General features: G+C 39.6%; 1 protein-coding gene across 1 annotated transcript in view; it reads left to right on the top strand.

Moving 5' to 3' along the window:
- LOC118778017 (potassium/sodium hyperpolarization-activated cyclic nucleotide-gated channel 1) overlaps nt 1-19,319 on the top strand; it is an 82,420-nt gene that overhangs the window by 45,437 nt on the left and 17,664 nt on the right. Inside the window, exons 4-6 of the mRNA XM_036529322.1 lie at nt 5,506-5,724; nt 15,726-15,872; nt 18,548-18,788. Coding sequence (XP_036385215.1) covers nt 5,506-5,724; nt 15,726-15,872; nt 18,548-18,788 — 607 coding nt within the window. The remainder of the gene's footprint in view (nt 1-5,505; nt 5,725-15,725; nt 15,873-18,547; nt 18,789-19,319) is intronic.

Below are 19,319 nucleotides of genomic sequence, written 5' to 3'. Positions count from 1 at the left end.
ACAGACACAGAAATTCTAGTGACCTGGATACTGGAAATGCAGAATAGTGAAACCTGTGGTTGAAGTATATTTCATACTAAATTGCAATCCCTATAAGGGATCTGCTTACTATATACTTTTTATACTAATATGCAGGATTAATTGGGGGGTGTGGCACAGTATAGCTTTAACCTATATAAAATAGTTGTAAAATTCAATGCTTATTGTAGGATCCATAGGGTGTGGACATTGGAAAGTATACTTTTAAATGTCTCATTTGAATTTGTTGGCATGAATCTTACCTCTTTACCTTTGCAACACCCCTGCAGCAATAAAAATGAACTATTGTGCATGGATTTACACACTTAATCACACTTTCAGGTACTGCGTGTTCTTTCCCCAGAATTTAGGAGGACCTTTGTGAGGAATAAATTCTGCAATTTAATGCTCTGAAGACAGATAAGGTTGTAATCCAAATTAAAAACATTACAAATCCCCTCTCTTCACTAAAAGGGAAAACACGTCAAATGAAAAGCTAAATTTGTTTCCTGGCATGTTCTGGAAATATCATTCACCCTCTCTCTTGCTGTCAAAGCTGCGAGGACCACTCAGTTTCCTAGTTCAGGTGGGGCCAGTTTTGGGACAAAGGGATTGCATCCGGCTTAGCCATGACAAAGCCCTGCCCTCTGTAAGCTCATTGTGTGCATCTGACTGGATTAGCACGATATGAAAATATGGTTTATTTTGGAAACAGTCCTTGGATTTTGAACTCCACTGGATTTCAAAGCAATATATCTGTTTACTTTTCAAATTCTAGGTGTCATTGCCCTCCAAATCTAGCTCAATAAATAGATTTGAAAGTATCTGCATGAAATAGTTCACCTACCTACTCACACATCAGTTTCCTTCAGGTCTTTCACCACCCAGGTTCAAGCATTGCCTATCAAACTAATCTTTAGCACAGGCCAATGCAATTACTTGTTGATGTCTAATGGGAGAAGCATTGTGACAAAAGAAATTGTTGAAAATATGAAACATAAACTTTTTGAAAAGATCCGTATTGCCCCTATTAGATATAGTAGCCTTTGACTGTGTGGTTGATCTTGCAGTTATATAAACTGGATATATAATTGGAGTCCTGGAGGTCCCTCAGAGTTACTGAGATCATGCCTGGGTTGCTCAAACACTGCTGGGATTCCTCTTGTGTAGCCCAGATACGAGCAGATTGTGTTTTGATTATGCAATTCGTCCAAGTACATCACATTTTGTACAGTCGTACAGTGAACAGATTGACGATTTTAAGGCACAAAAAGAGCAGTTTGTGTGAAAGTTGAAAAAAAGAAAATAGATTACAGTTTGATTTGGCGAAGCACCAAAGCATTTGTGACTTGCCGATATCTCTCTAATTCTTAAATACTTCTCTAATGTATGCACGGGCCAGTTAGTTGAAAAGGATTTACTAACATTAATTGTGATTAATTGCCACCCAGGTCTTGTTAGTCGCTCTGGATAACAGTGTCTGGAAAACTGGAAAATACATTCATTCTAAAATTATATTGTTATACAAAGTCAAAACCCCAAGAGAATGAAAGATGGTTACTGGGAGAAAACAATGGTCTGTGTTATTGTAACTAAATAACTGAAGTCTTAGTCCAACATTCAGCACCATAACAAAAGTCTTTCCAGTCTATTTGTGGCCCAAAGTTATGCTTGAAGCAGGGAAGATTTATCTCAAAAAGCTAAATTTATCAAGTGTTATTTCAGCTATGAAGAATCAATGGTTTTATATTGCAATCAATTTTCTCAGAGGCACACTCCTCCTGTTCAAGTCCTGTGTCACAGGAGAACTTTCCACTGCTGCCATTTGTCATAACCTGTCTCCACCATCAGTCCCTCTGCCATGGTCATATACCACTAGGAGAGTAAATAAGAAATTGTCATTGCTTTACTTAAAATCCATACAGCGGCAGACCATAATTCACATCTTAATCTTAAATCATTCGCTTGCCTTCATTTCTATGTGTAATTACTTTTTACAATAATTTGTGTTTAGTGGGCGGAATGTTTAGGATGACTAAGGTATGATTTCAGGTAGGATTAAGCAGTGATCTAACTTAATTTTGTCACATCATTATGAAAAATTGGCATATGTCCAGTCTATCTATCTATAATTTAAAATGAAATCCAAAATTCATTGAACATTAAATATATTTACATGTAATGTACAAGCTATCGATCAATGGACATTTTAAAATATGTTCTATAACATTCATTTATAACATAACATTGGCACTCCGCAATGGCAATTTAATATAATTGATATATCTTATAATTCTAAATGCTATAGAATTTAACGTGTTTAAAGTGTATTCCTCTCATTTCGGAATATTTGACAATTTCCTTTCATTCCTGAGGCTGAAAACCACACTGGACTTTGTAAGACAAAGCAGTTGGCCATATTGCCTTCCTTGGATTGGGAGTGCTAGCAGAGGGGGCAGATGAAGTATATCTGTTTCTGTGGCTTTAAGCCTGCCCTCCAAATGAGACCCCACTTAAAAATCTACACTTAAGTTTTCTGCACGGCAGTGTTATGCTGACATGCTGGTTGGAAATTACAGGAAACCATGGAACCGAATCTCAAGCTTGGGTGACAAAAGAGTGATGTCATCGATTTAGACATCTGGAGTTCACCAGTCCATAGCAATGTAGAATACAGTGGGGAAGTGGGGAGGGTATATGATGGAATGATGTCACCATGTTTTTTTTTTATATTGAGCATACCAATTTTCTCTCATCCAGGAAGTACTTTGATAGCCCAAGCAAACTGATAAAGAACTTCCAAACTGTGGAGTAAAACATGATAGAAGGGGAGACATCTGATTACTGAACATTTTGTCATCAACCAGGGAAAAGTAACCAACACCCTACTGACTTTCATAAGATGACAGGAAGAAAAAACAACACAATATATCCATGGCAACCTTATCTAAAGGGGTTTATGGCTAAAATGTGATGCATTGACCTTCACTTTAAGGAAGGTCTTCATGGAACTATCAATTTTTAAAATATTAGTCCTGCACCATGACAACTGGATTTGTGGTGGTGCCTGGTATGTTTTGTAAATTTTCATTCTCTTAAATTCTTCACTAAAGATTTATGTAAAAGAGTCATGGTGTTTAGACCGTATCTGGACCAAAGTGTCTGTTTTCATGTTAGACTATTTAAGGCACAGTGCAGATGCGTCATGTCCTATCTTCTGTCTGTGGCTTTGCCTCTGAATTTTTTATTCCCCAATCACTGGTGAGACGAACAAAGGAAAACGGAAAGTACACCATCTTAGTATGCATGCGCTGGTCATTTTCGTGCTTTGTTGACAGCCACAAATCAGTATAATTACACACCATTACTGTAGGGGCCAAAACACACACACACACACACACACACACACACACACACACACAGCATGTACACATAACTCTCCCTGGCTGCCTCCTAACCCCACGGAGCCTGGATGTTGAGCCAGCCCAGGGGCTGAGACGGCCTGGACAGATGACGCCCGCTGTCCTGGTGGATCAGTTTACCACAGGCCTGGAGGACAGACTTTTTGCACAGTCACTCCTGCTTCTCCCGCTGTCTGCATCTGGTGAAGGATGCTCCCTCCCCAACATTCGGTAGCGTTACTTCATAGCAGCACTCCTCAACGGGCGTGCCAAAAATACTTTTCAAAGTGTTTTTTCGAGTATCATTTGTCATCTTTCATCACATCAGTATGCAGAGTTGCGGTAAATGAGCCGCTGAAAGGCCAGAAAGGCTGCTAGAGAAAGCTATGTCCAACGCTTTTCATATCGTTTTGACAGTCCTTTAGTAATCAGGCTGAGATATACATTTTGCCACCGTTGCCTGCTATTTTTAAATATTGGAAAAGATTATTTGCAAAAACCTTTCAAAAATCTTCTGTCGAGAATTATAAGGGTTCTTGTGATGAATGAGAGAGTTATCTAAAAACATTAGAGCAAAATCTGTTTTAAGAAACTGAGGTGATATAAAATGGCAGGCCTCAAAATTATGGCAAGTGTCCTGATGTGTCATGGTGTCAGAAAGGGTGAGTCACCTCTCTAAAATGTACAAGCACTGGTAAATATTGACATTTCTAAAAATGTTCTTCCTATGGCATCTACAGTAAAATGCAGAGTCCATCACAATTCAATGACTGAAACAACAATGTTTTTGCATGACATTATTCTTCCAACCATGAGAGGCTCCAGCAATCAGCAAAAATATCACATTTCATGAGTAGTTAGGTGAGTCAGTATTAAAGTTAATTCATCTGCGTATTTACCATGACCAGACACACGATAATAGATGAATTCAAGGTGGATAGTAAAGCTAACAGTGCAATCCAAGAAACAATAGGAATGAATTCATTACTCAGAGTTAAGGAGAAAACATCATTGTGGCTAGATTGAATGTACCAACCCCCGTGGTGTCAACATAATTTTCAAAAAATACTTTATATATAAGAAATATAACTGCAACATTGAGCATATTTCATGCAGACAATTTATTTCTGGCACGTCAGCATTATTTTACAGGGTTAGAAGCAGTTCTCCGAATCAGCAATTTTGGAACTGCAACAGCAGGGGCATAGCACAGAAGTATGAAAAGGTGTAGGTGTCGTCCAAACTAGGATACACACATGCACAAGTCTGATGAAAAGGCGTAGCCAATAATGTAAGAGATTATAACGTACCATTATAAAACCATAAACCTTCAATTTACATTACGTTCGGGCTTGTTTATTTATTATATTGGTCCCTTAAAAAGACAGCTGACACCATAGTGTTCTATATCATCTAATTCAATAGATCATGAACCAACTTTCTTCTAGTTTACAAAACGTGCTTGCACAGTTCTTGGAAAAACATGCCTCCATTTCAATACTGAGTCAGAGAAATGGCAATATCAATCCCTCCAAGGAATTCTTCTTCCAAATAATTTAGGACACACATTTTTTGATGTATGGGTGCTGGTGTAAAGTTTTTCTTTCTTTAAACAAGTATGAATTATTAGGGGGGAAAGATGCCAAAGCCCACCCCCTTCTACTAGCAAACACTCAAACGTGTTTGGAATGAAATTCCCTTGCAGTGATTCAGTCTTGCTGCATCTGCAAGAGATTACACGAAACCACTTGTGATAATCGTCCCATCAAAGCAGAACTCAGGCCAGGCTCCTCCCCTCATGTCCAGTGTAGAAGGTCTGGAGGCTACTGAGAAACTATACATCAGCTGTCTGAAACAAACCGAAGTAATAGATGTTGATTAGCAGGCCTTGCAGCTATCCATTGTTGTACACCCGGCAGCAAATTAAAACGGGGGAAGAAAAGTTACATTACTGAGCGTGGGGCTCTCAAGCATGAAGGGTATGTTGGCAGGATGTTCTGTGGAGATTCAGTGATCCATCAAAGAACCTTGCCTGAGAGCCGGCGCTCGGTAACTCCCCGCCCCCCCTCCTCTGTCTCTCTTGCAGAACGATTCCTGGGGTAAGCAGTACTCCTACGCCCTCTTCAAAGCCATGAGCCACATGCTCTGCATCGGGTACGGTGCCCGTGCCCCCGTCAGCATGTCCGACCTGTGGATCACCATGCTCAGCATGATTGTGGGCGCCACCTGCTACGCCATGTTTGTGGGCCACGCCACCGCCCTCATCCAATCGCTGGACTCCTCCCGGAGGCAGTACCAAGAGAAGGTAAATTCCAATTCCCCCCCCCCCCCCCCCCCCGCTGGCTATCGGCAGACATGCAATGGTGCTGCTGACCTATATGTCATGCAGTCGTGCTGTGTGCCCTTTTGCATTATGTTCATGAGTATTTATCAACAGTATGATGTGCAAATTACACTTCCATGTCCATTCTACGGTACATTTTGGATGGGATGAACATTATTTTGTGCTAATATATTGGTCTTTGCTTTAAGGGGACTGTTATTGTTGATTATCTTATACCTTAACATCTTTTCTGCGAGGTGTTTTGCTGTAGCGGGATTAATATCAGGTAATGATAGCACTAAAAGAGGATTTCAGTGAGAGGATCCCAAATGGCTTCATTCAGAGTAAAGTGGGTTCTGGCAAACACGGGTCATTTTCACTAATAGTATGACCAGAGAAAGCTTAAAACGCTTGATAAAGTACATGATTACTGACATCACTAAAGTTGTATGCCTTTTTATGTTGAAATCTTATAATGTATTGGCAAATATGCTGCCATCTGTTATCAAGCATGCAGTTGCCACCAGGAATCAATCATACAGTATTGGCTTATATCAGAGTTGAGTGTTTCATGATATCCTAGATAAATTATTGAGATATTGTCCAGCTTTATATCCATCTTATGAATCACATATAAACATTTAATGGTTATTGATGATAATTGTGGTTATTTATTTACTTATTTTGTTTATTTTCTGATCTAGCTGTATTGCTAGCTTATACTAGCTCACTTCAGCACAGAGTCATGACCACTCCGCTGCAGTCACCGTGTTCATCCTCACTGCCATAAATGTGTACAGGTCCTCTACAGGTTTGACATCACACTGCTCTAAAACCACATGGCTGTGGCTTGACACATAAAAATTGAACACTTTATCAGTATGGCACATGCAGACCTAATTAAAAAATTAAATAATGAAAAATGAAAACTAAACATTACCTTTGTGAGCTACCATTACTTTAGATAATTATCAAAGTTTAAGACTATATTCCTAAACTAACCCTGATCGGCTAAACTAATCCGGACTGGTAAATATGCTATCTTTGTTGTCTTGAGTCTGCTCTTCTTGTGCTCCTGTTTCAATTAAATGAGGAATTATGCCCTTTTTATGAATACATATGGCTAGCCAGTTACCCAGCTTGCATAAATATGGCTCATACCCAGTGAAGGAGGAATATATAGAATTATGTCATAAGTTTATAAACCAGAATAAGAGCCAAATATGTGGCTATACTGTAGGTAGCCAGCTATATTTTATGACTGTTATACTAGAATTAGCAAAAAACACAAAATACAATTGCAATTGACTAAAAAATACATATTCATTTCAAATTGTACCACTCTGGTGTTTTTCTTTTTAATCATAAACACAGATTTAGCAATCATACATAAACATAAGTATACTAAAATGGAATTTTGAAACTGTATAATTGTATACTGGACACCCCTCTGCCTCTCATTTTTGGGAAATTACACAGTTTATATGCTATTTTGCCCAGATACTTCCTCCATTTTTATCTGAAGGTTAGGTATATACACATGCCTGCCTCTGCCAAAGTGTAACCATATCTTAATTACATCGATCTCTAGCAAGCTGTACCTCTAGGTTCTAGTTTCCGATCCCACCTCACCTCCAGCTGTAAGTGGAGACAGCCTTGCAGGTGTGTCTGTGTGCAAGTGCACCTGGACATGTGCAAGTGGAAACCAGCCTAATTTGAAATGCCTTGCTTTGTATATTGTGCAGTTGCAGCAAAATCATGCCTCTTTTATGGATGCCTCAAAATTTTGCAAGGTTCACATTACTCAGATTGCTGTGATATGAGGAAAACAACGTATGGCAATACATGATGAAAATGAAAAAGCCAAATGCAAAGTGAGCGCTCGTATTGACTGGCACGACTGTTGACATGTTAAAAATACACCTCCTAAATCAAGAGAGGACAAGCAGCATTGCCGTGCACCTTTCAAAACTGAAAATGAGCTTCATTAAGAGAATGTCACAGTGGAGGAAAAGGTTTCTGACCTATTCTGTCCAATTCAGTGAAGTTGTTCTGGGCCTCTTTATTTTCAGTTTTCCAGCATTTGTTAGCCAGGGGAGAAAGAGCACAAGACACATATGTATAGCACATTGTCTGCACATCAACACTGTCAGTTCTGTTAAACCAGATCAGTTGTCATTTAATATTTTATTGTTATCCAATAAATCCATCAAATTCACTCTATAAAGCCTGTTTTGTATTTCCCCAGCACAACATAATATTGTTTTTCAAGTCATTTATTGGTAGAATGAAACTCAGTATGTGTATCACTGTTTATGTCGTCATATTCTAATTTTACTAATCCTTTTCCTTTTCCAGTAACTTAAACAGTTTCCTCAGCTTAGGTGGAGCATACTAGAGTGAATTAGTAAATGTAGTTGGGTGGGTGGATGATGGCATAGATAATAATAATAGAAAATTTGCACCATAACAAATGAGTGTTCCCAGCACAACATGGGCCTTACACACAGCCTACATCATATTCTTTATCACAACCATTTTGTGACTACCTCAGATCTGGTGGACGGTGCCATCTTGAAAGTGACTTTGATGTCTCAAGAACAAGTGGCACATAGCATTTTATTCATTTACACCCAGCTATACATGCATTAGCAGTCAAAGTCCTTTGCAGAATTCAGGCTCTGTGGCACAGTCCACAGTCATGTTAAAGTAAGCATAGCAGACCTGCACTGTTCTGCTCCCATGGTTCAAAATAAAAAAAAAAAACAATATAAAGTTGAACATTATTGAAATTGTATTAAATACTACACTTCCTTACATATAAATACCATATTAATACAGTATGGTTGGGCCACTTCTTCTCTACAGTAGTGCTGAAAGTCGCATACCTGTGGTACAATTCCACAGTCGTGTTGAATCGATTGCACAAGGACGAACGTTACTGAGACACTGTATACATTGCCAAGACATGACAATTCCACTGAGAAGCCATTTGGGACTCATCACCTGACAAATTGGCCAGGCAACAGTAAAACATGTCCTTTCAAAGTGGCACCGTAAACTCAAACAAGTTATTTATTTTTAATTACCAATGAATCCCTAAAGCAGTTCTGTCCTTACGCTCCGTCTTGCGTCAGGCTTGTGCATTCCTTGGGCTGAAGGTCGAGCCGCACAGCTCCCAGATTGAAGACTGTTGATAAATCATGCATAAAGCATACAGGGTAATTGCTATTGTTAGGGCTGTAATGCGGCGCTGGCTGCATTTGGTCCTCGGCGTGCAGATAAAGCAAGCATTCGCCGTGCCTCCCTCCGGCCATATCACTACTGCAGCTGCAGAGGGAACATTACTGGAACTATCTGAGATGCCCTTGTAAAGGGTTCAAAGAAGAGCTCTACTTCTGTAACTGCAAACATGAGTCAAAGTACATGTCACACTTAGACTGTGGAATCCAGACTAAGAGATAAAATGCATACATACAAACATACATGTATTCATGGAGTGTGCTCATAGGCAATCCATTCATACATGTAAATATGTACGGACTGTAAATACATACAGTCCGTACATGCAGGTGTTCGGTTATGTTGGAGATTATATAAGTATCTGCTGAAGACACTGATGTCACCCCCTATAGCTATAACAAGTCTTGGTTGATTGACTGGTTCTGAACCTAGGATTTTTTTCAACAAGCTAATCATATTTCTTGGTGATCCACAGTATGCCTTCCTCAATTACAAATATGTATGCACATACACACACATGCATGAATATACGGGGGATAGACAGAATAATGGAAACACCAAACATTATACTGCAGGAATATTTATTAACCAATAAGGAGTTGGAAAGTGCTTGACTTCATTCTGTTGTTCATGAAACCACTCTTGAATCGGTTTAGTAGTGTGTATTGGGGCATTATCATCTTGGATTGTGGGAACATCCTATGGAAACAATGCTTGCATCACAGGGTGCACCTGGTCTTCTAAAACGGCTTTGTGTTCCTTGGTCATAATGCTACTATGCAGAATACCATACCATAACACATCCACCACCTTGCTTAACAGCTGGAAACATGCAATGTGGGTTGAAGGCTTCCTTTGGCTTTCTCCAAACGTAAACCCAACTAGATGTAGGAAAAAGAATAAAAGATGACTCATCAGACCATATTACTGTCTTCTAATACTCAGAAATGCAGGTTTTGTGCTCAATACACCAGCTCATGCATTGTTGTGTGTTGGCCTTGATTCTGAGGAGCTTCCAAATGTCAGCCCTACCCTAAAACATAAGCTTTGTGAACCTCACAATGTATAGTACAGTTTTTGTTGAGACTGGGTCACAGAGGTGTAGATTTGGTTCTGTGGTAATTTTTAAGACTGTTGTTTTGTGGTTTTTAGCAACTGTTCTGTTGTGTCCATTTACCCTGTCAGTCAGCTTCAACTTGGGGGCATCTGGTCCTCCTTCCTGATGCAGTTTTTCCTTGTTTGGCAAAAGGTGTCATGACTTTCGATACTGTTCGATACTGACACATTAAATCATTTTGCCATCTCTATGACTGAAACATCTGCAATTTGGGTACCAACTATTTTACCTCTCAAAATATGTTACATCACTCATCTTGCTCTGGGAACTCACATTTTAGTGTTGATTTTAAAACATCTTTTACAGCAGGAATATACTTCAACTAATATTGACATTAGTAGGAAACACACATAGACTCATTTTTGCCTGTGATTTAGTTGCTTGAGAATGAGTCCTTTTTCATTTGGTGTTTCCATTGCGTTGTCTACTCCAGGTATATCTGTATATTCTGAAATGCCTGTTACTTCTGGTTTTCAAGGGAAAGAACAGTAATTAATACATATGTGCATAAAACAGAATACAATTGCCCTAACTTCAACAGTAAACACAAAACAGCTAGCTAATATTAAGATCTAACAGGAATAGGGAACTTAGGACAAAAATGATAATAATTGTATCTTCTCATTGCATAGAACCCAAGGAAATGTGCACACACTTCAGATGAAAGAAGTGGTAGATGTACTTTGCTCACAATACGAATTGTTTGTATGGTCCCAAAACTCTGTATTCTGTCGTGGCTGTGTGCGATGACAAAGTGCATATGTCACAGCCATACGTCCATTCTAAAATAAAAAATGCTCTATAAACTGTATCGAGCTTCTCTTTGGCAAGGTATTTACGTCCCTGAGAAAATCTGTTGGTATAGCACGGCTTACAGTATATTCACTTTGGCCCACAGAAGAGAATGTGGCAGACAGACAACATTGCTTGTGACACTAATATAACACTGCGTATTCCCAGCCCGAGATTTAATTTGATGGGAGATTTGAGAAAGGAGGTTTTGCCTTAGTGCTTGTGTTCTGCGTAGGCTGGGAACATGTTATGCAGTCCTTTTCTGCTCTTACGCGGGCTCAACAGCCTCTCCAGACAAGAAAAAAATATGGTAACTGCAAAAATAATGCTTCTACAGGAGCATTAGGTTATTCAACACTGTTTTTTATGGCAGTGTTCCTGGAATGCTTTCATATTGTAAGGAGAGTAGACGAAAGCATTTTGTATAAGTGTACACATCAGTGAGACTTCATTAGTTAAGCCTAGTGGATAAAAGTGGATAAACATTGCTCTCACCATCTCAGTCGTGACATAAAAGTCTAGTTCTCTCGTGATTTGCTGAAGAATAAGTTACGAAGAACTTTCTGCGTAAAGGATAAGACATTTTCTGGGTAGGGGGTTATGCAACTTTATTTTAGAGCCATGGCCTTTTTGGCTTGCATTTTTTGGTCTGCAGTTGTTTTCACTGGTAGTCTTTTGCTCTGACTCTCCAAGGCACACTACAGTATCAAGCTACAGCACATTTGGATTATGCGTTATGTGCACATATTGTGTTCATGGGTCCCAAATTTTTTTAAGATAATACATTTTGTTTTCAAATACTACAGAATTAAGCAAAACAGTATCCTTCCAAGTATGCCACATGTTTCAGCCTTTCCAAACAGTCACTTTGGTGCCTAATGTACAAAATGCGAACACATGCAGCTGTGACACTATATGGCAGGACTGTAAATGATATATAAGGGGTCTGTAAATGATATTCGATGAGATGATTTACCAGTAGGAATTTGCTGAAAGGAGATAAGCAGGGATTTTTTTTTTTTTTTTTTATTTGGTCAACGTGTTTATGATTTTGATGCCAGGCCCATCTGCTCCATCAGGGCGGTCTGCCACCGTTCCCTGTTTCAAAAGTTCAAATGCCGAAAAAAAAAGAAAATCAAGCTTTACTGCGCGTTCAATGTAAATCAGTTTCCTCCAAACAAAACCCCTGCCTTATCGCCATCCAGCAGCCCCCCTCTGAATCAATGAGCAACAAGGTGCTACACGCTTCTCCATTTGATTAATGTAATTTTCATCTGTCGCTTCGTGTTCTGCGGAGGTTACGGGTTACTGTGGGCCAGCGCAGCCCTTCTCTGATTTCATGCGTTAGTGTAAGAGCGCATTTATTTGTCAGAATGTAACCATCTCTGACAATGGCCCCTTATACCTTTGTTATTCATCAGCGTCTGTAAGAGAAAGGTATTCTTGACTGAGATGGATGGGATTCAGGTGTACGGTATGTTTTCTCGGCCCTGCCTTCAAACGAACTGCTATAGCTTATTAAATGCATGAGATGGAGTGTAATTATGTCTGATTTGCGTGCAGTGACTTAATGTGTGAATCTGAGGCTCTTTGTTTTTGTCATGGAAAACAAGGTGGGGAATCAGTTTCTTGTGTTAGTCACTTCAGTCGGTCTGGAGCCTGGGAATGTCGTTTTCGGTCACGCTTAATATTAATGACGCAATTTACTAATGTCATTACACTGCTGTTAAATAACCACATACTGTGACTGTGTAACTTTCATGTGACTTTACATTATCGTATACAGTAATTGTTATACATTGTTATTACATAAATGTTTAGGGCCAGATTTGGGTTTACATTTAAACTCTACATATGTAGTAGATACAAAGTGGTAACAGTCCAGTTGTGCAAGGGCAATGCGTGCCTTTCAGATGACATTGTGTAACAATCACTGCCTAGCTTGTAGAATATGATATTTTGATGTTTATGTGAGTAGGTGGAGAAGATCCCAAGGCTGGTGTGGATTACCACTTAGTCCCTCTGTCTCCCTCAGTTGATTAGGTTGATGGATGACACTAGAAGACACTTGACAGCAAATCTAGTTCTATCTCTTCGTGACTCAGAGCTCTGTGGCGGCCGGTGAAGTCACTGCACCGCCCTGCAGCATGTGACCTCCGGTTACTGTTATCCGCACTGGTAGTAGTAAATATCACCTTCCCCTAAAACCCACGACCTCCAGGAGGGGCTCTCCGCAGTACCCCCTGCCGTCTATGAGTAACTCTGCGCTGTGCTGCAGCTTTAAGGAGCACTCAGTCTGTTACGAGTTCACTAATATACTGAGACATCCTATTTTTTGGAACATTACACTAATTACTAGTGGCCTTGAACTGCGTTCAGGCCTCTGTCATATTTAACTTACATAATTTCAGATGGTGGACTGGAGGCTGGAATTCCAGCAGACATTCATTTATACCCCTTTATTTTCAGTGACACTCTCTGCATTAGTCTCGCACCGCCTAAACGTCAGCAGAGTTCCTCATTTCACCTCCTTCCCTCTTAATCCGTTTTCATTTTCTCTCCTTCCCTCTCTGTCAGTCTTATGTCTCCCTCCTTCTAAATGCTCCATTCGGTCTTCCGTGGAGTATGTAGTTTAGGGGTGAAGGGAGATTATATAGCCTTGTTTCTGGGGCAGGAACCATTAACCTGTTGAATCTACAACATGATATTAACTGGTTCAACCTATGACAGTACCTCTGTGTAATCCAGTCACTGATACAAACAACAGGTAAATCTGTCTGCAAAACATTTAAGATAAATCTTAATGAAGTCATTCTGTAAGTGTCGCACCAGGCTCTCAAAATTTCCTGCTTCAGACACTGGCCTCTATGAAATCTAAGAGGAATACATTTAACCATCAACTTCAGTGGTTCCTCTACAGCCAGTTTTAAGAGGAAAAAAGGTACAAAGTGCTATTTACTTGTACTACAAAATACAAATAACCCCACATGTATCAATGTACCAATCAAAGCTTCAGGATCAAGTTGGAGCAAGAGTATTGGACTAAAATTTTGCATTTTTCCTTTAAAAATATTGAATTGTGGAGTTTTGCATCTACTGCCAGCAAAGTAATTTACCTCTGTGACGTTCCTGAATTTTCCATGGAGCATCTGTCAATGGTTTTGTGCTTGAGAGGATATGATTTTTATCTTGTATTAAAACCCATTTTGCAGATTTGTTTTTACTAACTGAAGAGTTGCATGGGCCAAAAAACAAGGTTTAATGCCCTACTTCATATCTGCGGATGAAAAAAAAATGCAAAAACCGATTGACCTGTCTACTTTAAGCACCGGCTCTCTAGCATGCTCGGTCACTCAGCAAACTTTTACTCACAGCTCATACATAGCCAGTGGGTCATAATACTTTAGCTCAGTTGGCTAGCTTGTTCCGCTTGGTGTTGCATTTTGAGTTTTAGCATGTTCCTTAAAAAAGATATATTAGAAAAACGTGCAGATGTAAAACATGTTGATTTACATTGTTTATAGCAATGAAGCTAGGGTCATGTTTTCATGCAGTTGGTCAGCCAGGTAGTCTGCCTTGATCCTAATTCTCCCCCAAGAGAAACATGGAATTCCGTTCCTTCTATCAATCATGAAATGCGTGTCAAACAGTATGTATTTAAATATGTGATGTTGAATGAATCATTGGATTTGTGTCACAATAAAGTGTATTTTAGCCAGCATGAGATAAGTTGTGTGACTATGGAAGCTATGAGTGTTGTTGTTGTAACCAGTGACAAGACAGCCTTACTGTTTTTAGCTTATCTTACATTTTGTAGCAATCTTGACAGTTGAGGAGCTCAGGATCATGGCCCACACATTTTGTGAAATTTATTTGTCCTGTATTATTTTACGTTCAAATATTTATATGTAGAACGCAGCAGTAGGCTACAATATACCACCATGATGGTGCATGTAAAAAAAAAAACAAAATCCTCAAAAAAATCATTCTGTTGTATTCATGAAAAAATACACAAGTGGTGGAGGTACTGTGACTGTTAATCATGTCAGAGAATCACTCAGTGATGTTATCAAGACAGACACTCAGTGTAAAGAGTCTCTAGGCTTTCTCCCCTTTTCCACCTGCCACCTGCTTCCCTCCTTGCCAATCCATTCACTATAACACAGCACTGTGTGTGTGCATGTGTAGGCATGTGTGTATTACAACAGACAAGCATCAGCTGAAATGTCTTTGAAATGTCAATGTCTTACACACAAGTATAATATTAGGGTTATCAATTTCAATTCACATACCCACCTCCCTTTTCAAGAAGGCTGTGATGGAGCTAGGCCAAGAGCTAGACCATTTTTGGGGTATACTACAGAAATAAACACAATGATGCTGAGGTCTGAGTCATCTTACCTCATTTAAACATACATAATTTGAATGCAATCTCATATGGTCACACAAAAAATGCCCAAACTGTTCACCTCCTTACTAATCTTCTTCTGCTTGTCGTGTTTAATTTTCCTGCCACGTAACACTGAAAATATTCCAGTACCCAAATATTTATTAACTTGGTTGTTGAGTTAGCAAGCTAGCAAAGCTCCTAAATAATAATGATGCTATAGCATCTAGTTGAATTCCCCAAACATTACATACTCCCATATAGTGCATTTTGATAGAAGGTGTTATTCTCAATTCATTGCACTTCACCTATTACTACTCCAGTCATGATGGGTCACTTAAAATCACTGTGTTGTTGATACTCATTGTGTATTTATACGTAACACTGATTGATGTAGTTATACCCAAGTGGTTAATCATTGTTGTTTCATTTCCCTCTTTACAGTACAAGCAAGTGGAGCAGTACATGTCCTTCCATAAGCTACCGGCAGACATGCGGCAGAAGATACATGATTACTACGAGCACCGCTACCAGGGAAAGATCTTTGATGAGGACAATATACTGAGCGAGCTCAACGACCCACTGAAAGAGGTGAGGTGGCGTTTCCCTCCTGACCTGATTCAATAAGAATTGGATGTTTATAATGATTTTTTACATCAGGGGATGCTTTATTAAACTTGTGTGTATATGAAGAAATGAAGCTGAAATTCACAGCATAACAGAGTTACCAAGGGTCTGAAATTTTTATTACCTAACCAATCCCTGACAAAGGAAGCAATATAGGGCATATCAAAATTCAGACCCTATGACTATGTGTTTTAGAGTTAAGTAGTATTTTCTTTAAAATATCAGTTATTTCAAAGGCTTGAAACCAATGCATCTCATCATGGTCAATGGCATTTAAAATGAACAAATTATACAAACTGTAAAATTAATTGTCATTCATTTACTGTGTATCATAAATCCACTGGTCTTTCAGAGTTATACAGGGGCAGTTTTTCCTTGACAACGAAGATGAATGCGTCTAATTCCTCTTCACTTCACAGCCATTGGAATACTTTTCAAGCAAATATCTTGCCAGGGCTTTAAGTAGATGTAAGTTTGTTTGGCTATAATTTCATATTTGCAATTTATAATTGCATATAATTTGAGTATTTAATCTTGAGTCTGAGATTCCTTATCTATCAATGACATTGTCATTTCAAAATATTTAGTATCTGATTTAATACTTTTCTCCAATGGTTGAAAATTGCCAGTGTAAAGCATTTGAATTGTTGCCTTTATTGCCTTAAAAGGGAGTAAGAAATGTTCTTAGAGACCTTGAATTTGCAGAAAGTTGCAGACATGCATCACTGCTGAATGTTCAAATGGCCATGGTGTCACAGTTTCCGGAATACTCTGAAGAGATAGACGACACCAATTGATTAGCTGAGCCGAGTGGCTCTGAAACTGGACCAGTGTAATTATTAGGCATACTTAGGAAAAGTCAAAGGCAAGCCGTCACGGTCTCATGCGTGCAGAGGCCTTTGGAAATGGCAAGTGGAATCCATTAAAAATTCACTGCAAATATTAACCTGCAGAGCAGGACACACGATCCTGTTAAAACGAGTCACGCCTCAGGAGAAATTGCCAAATGCGAGTAATAGAAGACCAAAAAAAGAAAAGGAAAAAGTTTAGTCTGTGGAACACCGGTAACCAATTAAAAGTTGTCTTTGGTCGTGGCGAGTTCCACCTGCCTTGCAGCAGGTTTCATTGCGTCAGCAGATTATGTGCCTAATGACTCCAGGGGAGCGGATGGCGCGAGGCAAATTACCTTTGCCTCACATGTAGCCCCATTAAGTCATAAGTGAGAAAACAGCACGCTCGACAGGGTAAGGCCGCCCTCAGTGGTTACACCCAGCAAGGTGAGAAAACGGTTAATGTTTCATCTCCGGAAAACTTTGCAGCTGGCCACCTTTCTATTTTTACTGCTGCGGCCATGTGATGGATCGCTTTAAATAGATAAAGTCTAAAGATTGTTTCCCTTGTGGAGTTCCGGGCCGAACACCGGTATCTAATTCATTATTCGGCGCGGATGATTGGGGTCAAAACCCATGCCTCGCCTGCCGCGGTTGTCTTCGTCGGTGCTAACAATCTCCAGCGTTCCCAAGATCCCGTGTTTCCCCTCGAGAGGCAAAGCGCTCCCGACAGACGGCCATCCTTCACAGGAAGCGGGATGTCAGGGAAGGGAGCGAGCGGCATGGCGGCCAGAAGGAGCTGTTCAGTAAACATCATGAAACAATCTTCCTGTCATCTGGAAAATAAACGAAAAAAAAGCGCTCTGACGCTGGGGCTCATCTGATTCACGGTTCTCCCAGGGATATGAGGAACAGAGGGGACTACTCTGGCACCCTTGAGGGACTGACTGAAAGGCTAGTGACTCAGATTGGTAATTGTGTGAGATGGTGTAAGGACTCTCCGCCTGAATAGCTGATATTCGATAAAGAATGAAATATGAATGCTAATGAAGTAATAGTCCCTGGTGGCATAATTAATGACTTTTCTGGAAGAACACTCGGGTGAGGTGGAAGCATATTAACATCAGTAATGTTTTACGTTATCATTACAGTGCATTGTTCGGCCTGACTTTTGTGCACAACATTACACCAAAATCCCACGTGAAGTCTTAAATCAACTCCTATTTCTTCACAATAGAACAACATTGGCAGCATCACTGTGAATGAATATATTTTCTATATTGAAACAAAAACAACATGAAAACAAAATAACACACACTGTGTATTAAGACAAAGATTAAATGTCAGGTACAATTTTGTATTTTTTTCCCTCTCAGTCAGACATTTCAATTGCTTGTGCCCATTCATTTCTCTGCTGAAGCAAAAGCTGACAGTAAACGTATGATGCTTCCATGTGTGACAGATGCAGTGTTCATTTGTGTTGCACACAGAGCGCACTTCCTCTAATAAATATCAAACGCTGCAGAATTCAGTAGCAGTTACGGCATTAGACTTTTGGTGCCTGCGAAAGCATACTTGAGAAAAATTAAATGTTCTGTAAATGTACAATTCAATGTGAATAGATATACACAAGCATGCTTTTGTTTTATGTGCAATGCTGCTCCTGTACATTTCCGAGTTCTACTTAAACTTTCTATTTTTCAGCTGTGTGTATAATTGAACCAATTATTACTAACTTGCTAGCTTTGGAGGTGCACAATGAAACTAACATTGGCTGTTTTTGGTCATTGTTGTTGTTTTTGTTAACAGGAGATTGTGAACTTCAACTGCCGAAAGCTAGTAGCCACCATGCCACTGTTTGCCAATGCCGACCCCAACTTTGTGACCGGCATGCTGAGTAAGCTGAAGTTCGAGGTCTTCCAGCCCAACGACTACATCATCCGCGAGGGAACCGTCGGGAAGAAGATGTACTTCATCCAGCACGGCGTCGCCAGCGTCATCACCAAGTTAAACAAGGAGATGAAGCTGACTGATGGATCATACTTTGGAGGTATTTGTAAGATATGAATTGTCAAAAAGAGTAAAAACAACAAAAAAATCATAAAAACATAGGTTGATTTTTAAGTTGCACCACACAGAAAATATACAGCCATGCTAACGTCATAGCAATGGTATGTGAAGCACTGAAACTATAAATTGCATATTTGCATCTTTTTATTAGTCCTATCTTGCTTTCGCTTCCGCTCCTCTGGTTACGTAATGTTCATCATCTGCGCAGTCAGAGGAACAAACTGGAGATCACGGCTACTGCGGGAGACGCAGCCAACCAAGGGTCGCTGCATGTGTTGCATTTGGCACCACAGCAAGGACGACTGTTTCTTTTGCATAATCAAGGGATGGCTAAATGCTTTAAGAATTAACTCCATTTAAACATGTTCACTGTCGCTGATTTGGGTAGAGAAAAACCACTGCACCTCAGGTACATATGCTCCCAGCTACGGACCAGTTCTACAAGGTTCCGTGTATGAAAAGCAATGGTTGTTGTTGTCGCAATACAAATATTTAGAAAAAGATTTGGTTA

Source organism: Megalops cyprinoides, chromosome 5 (assembly GCF_013368585.1).
Source record: "Megalops cyprinoides isolate fMegCyp1 chromosome 5, fMegCyp1.pri, whole genome shotgun sequence".
Lineage (NCBI taxonomy): Eukaryota > Metazoa > Chordata > Actinopteri > Elopiformes > Megalopidae > Megalops > Megalops cyprinoides.
Note: the sequence above shows the minus strand (reverse complement) of the source record. Positions and strands in the feature narration are given on the sequence as shown.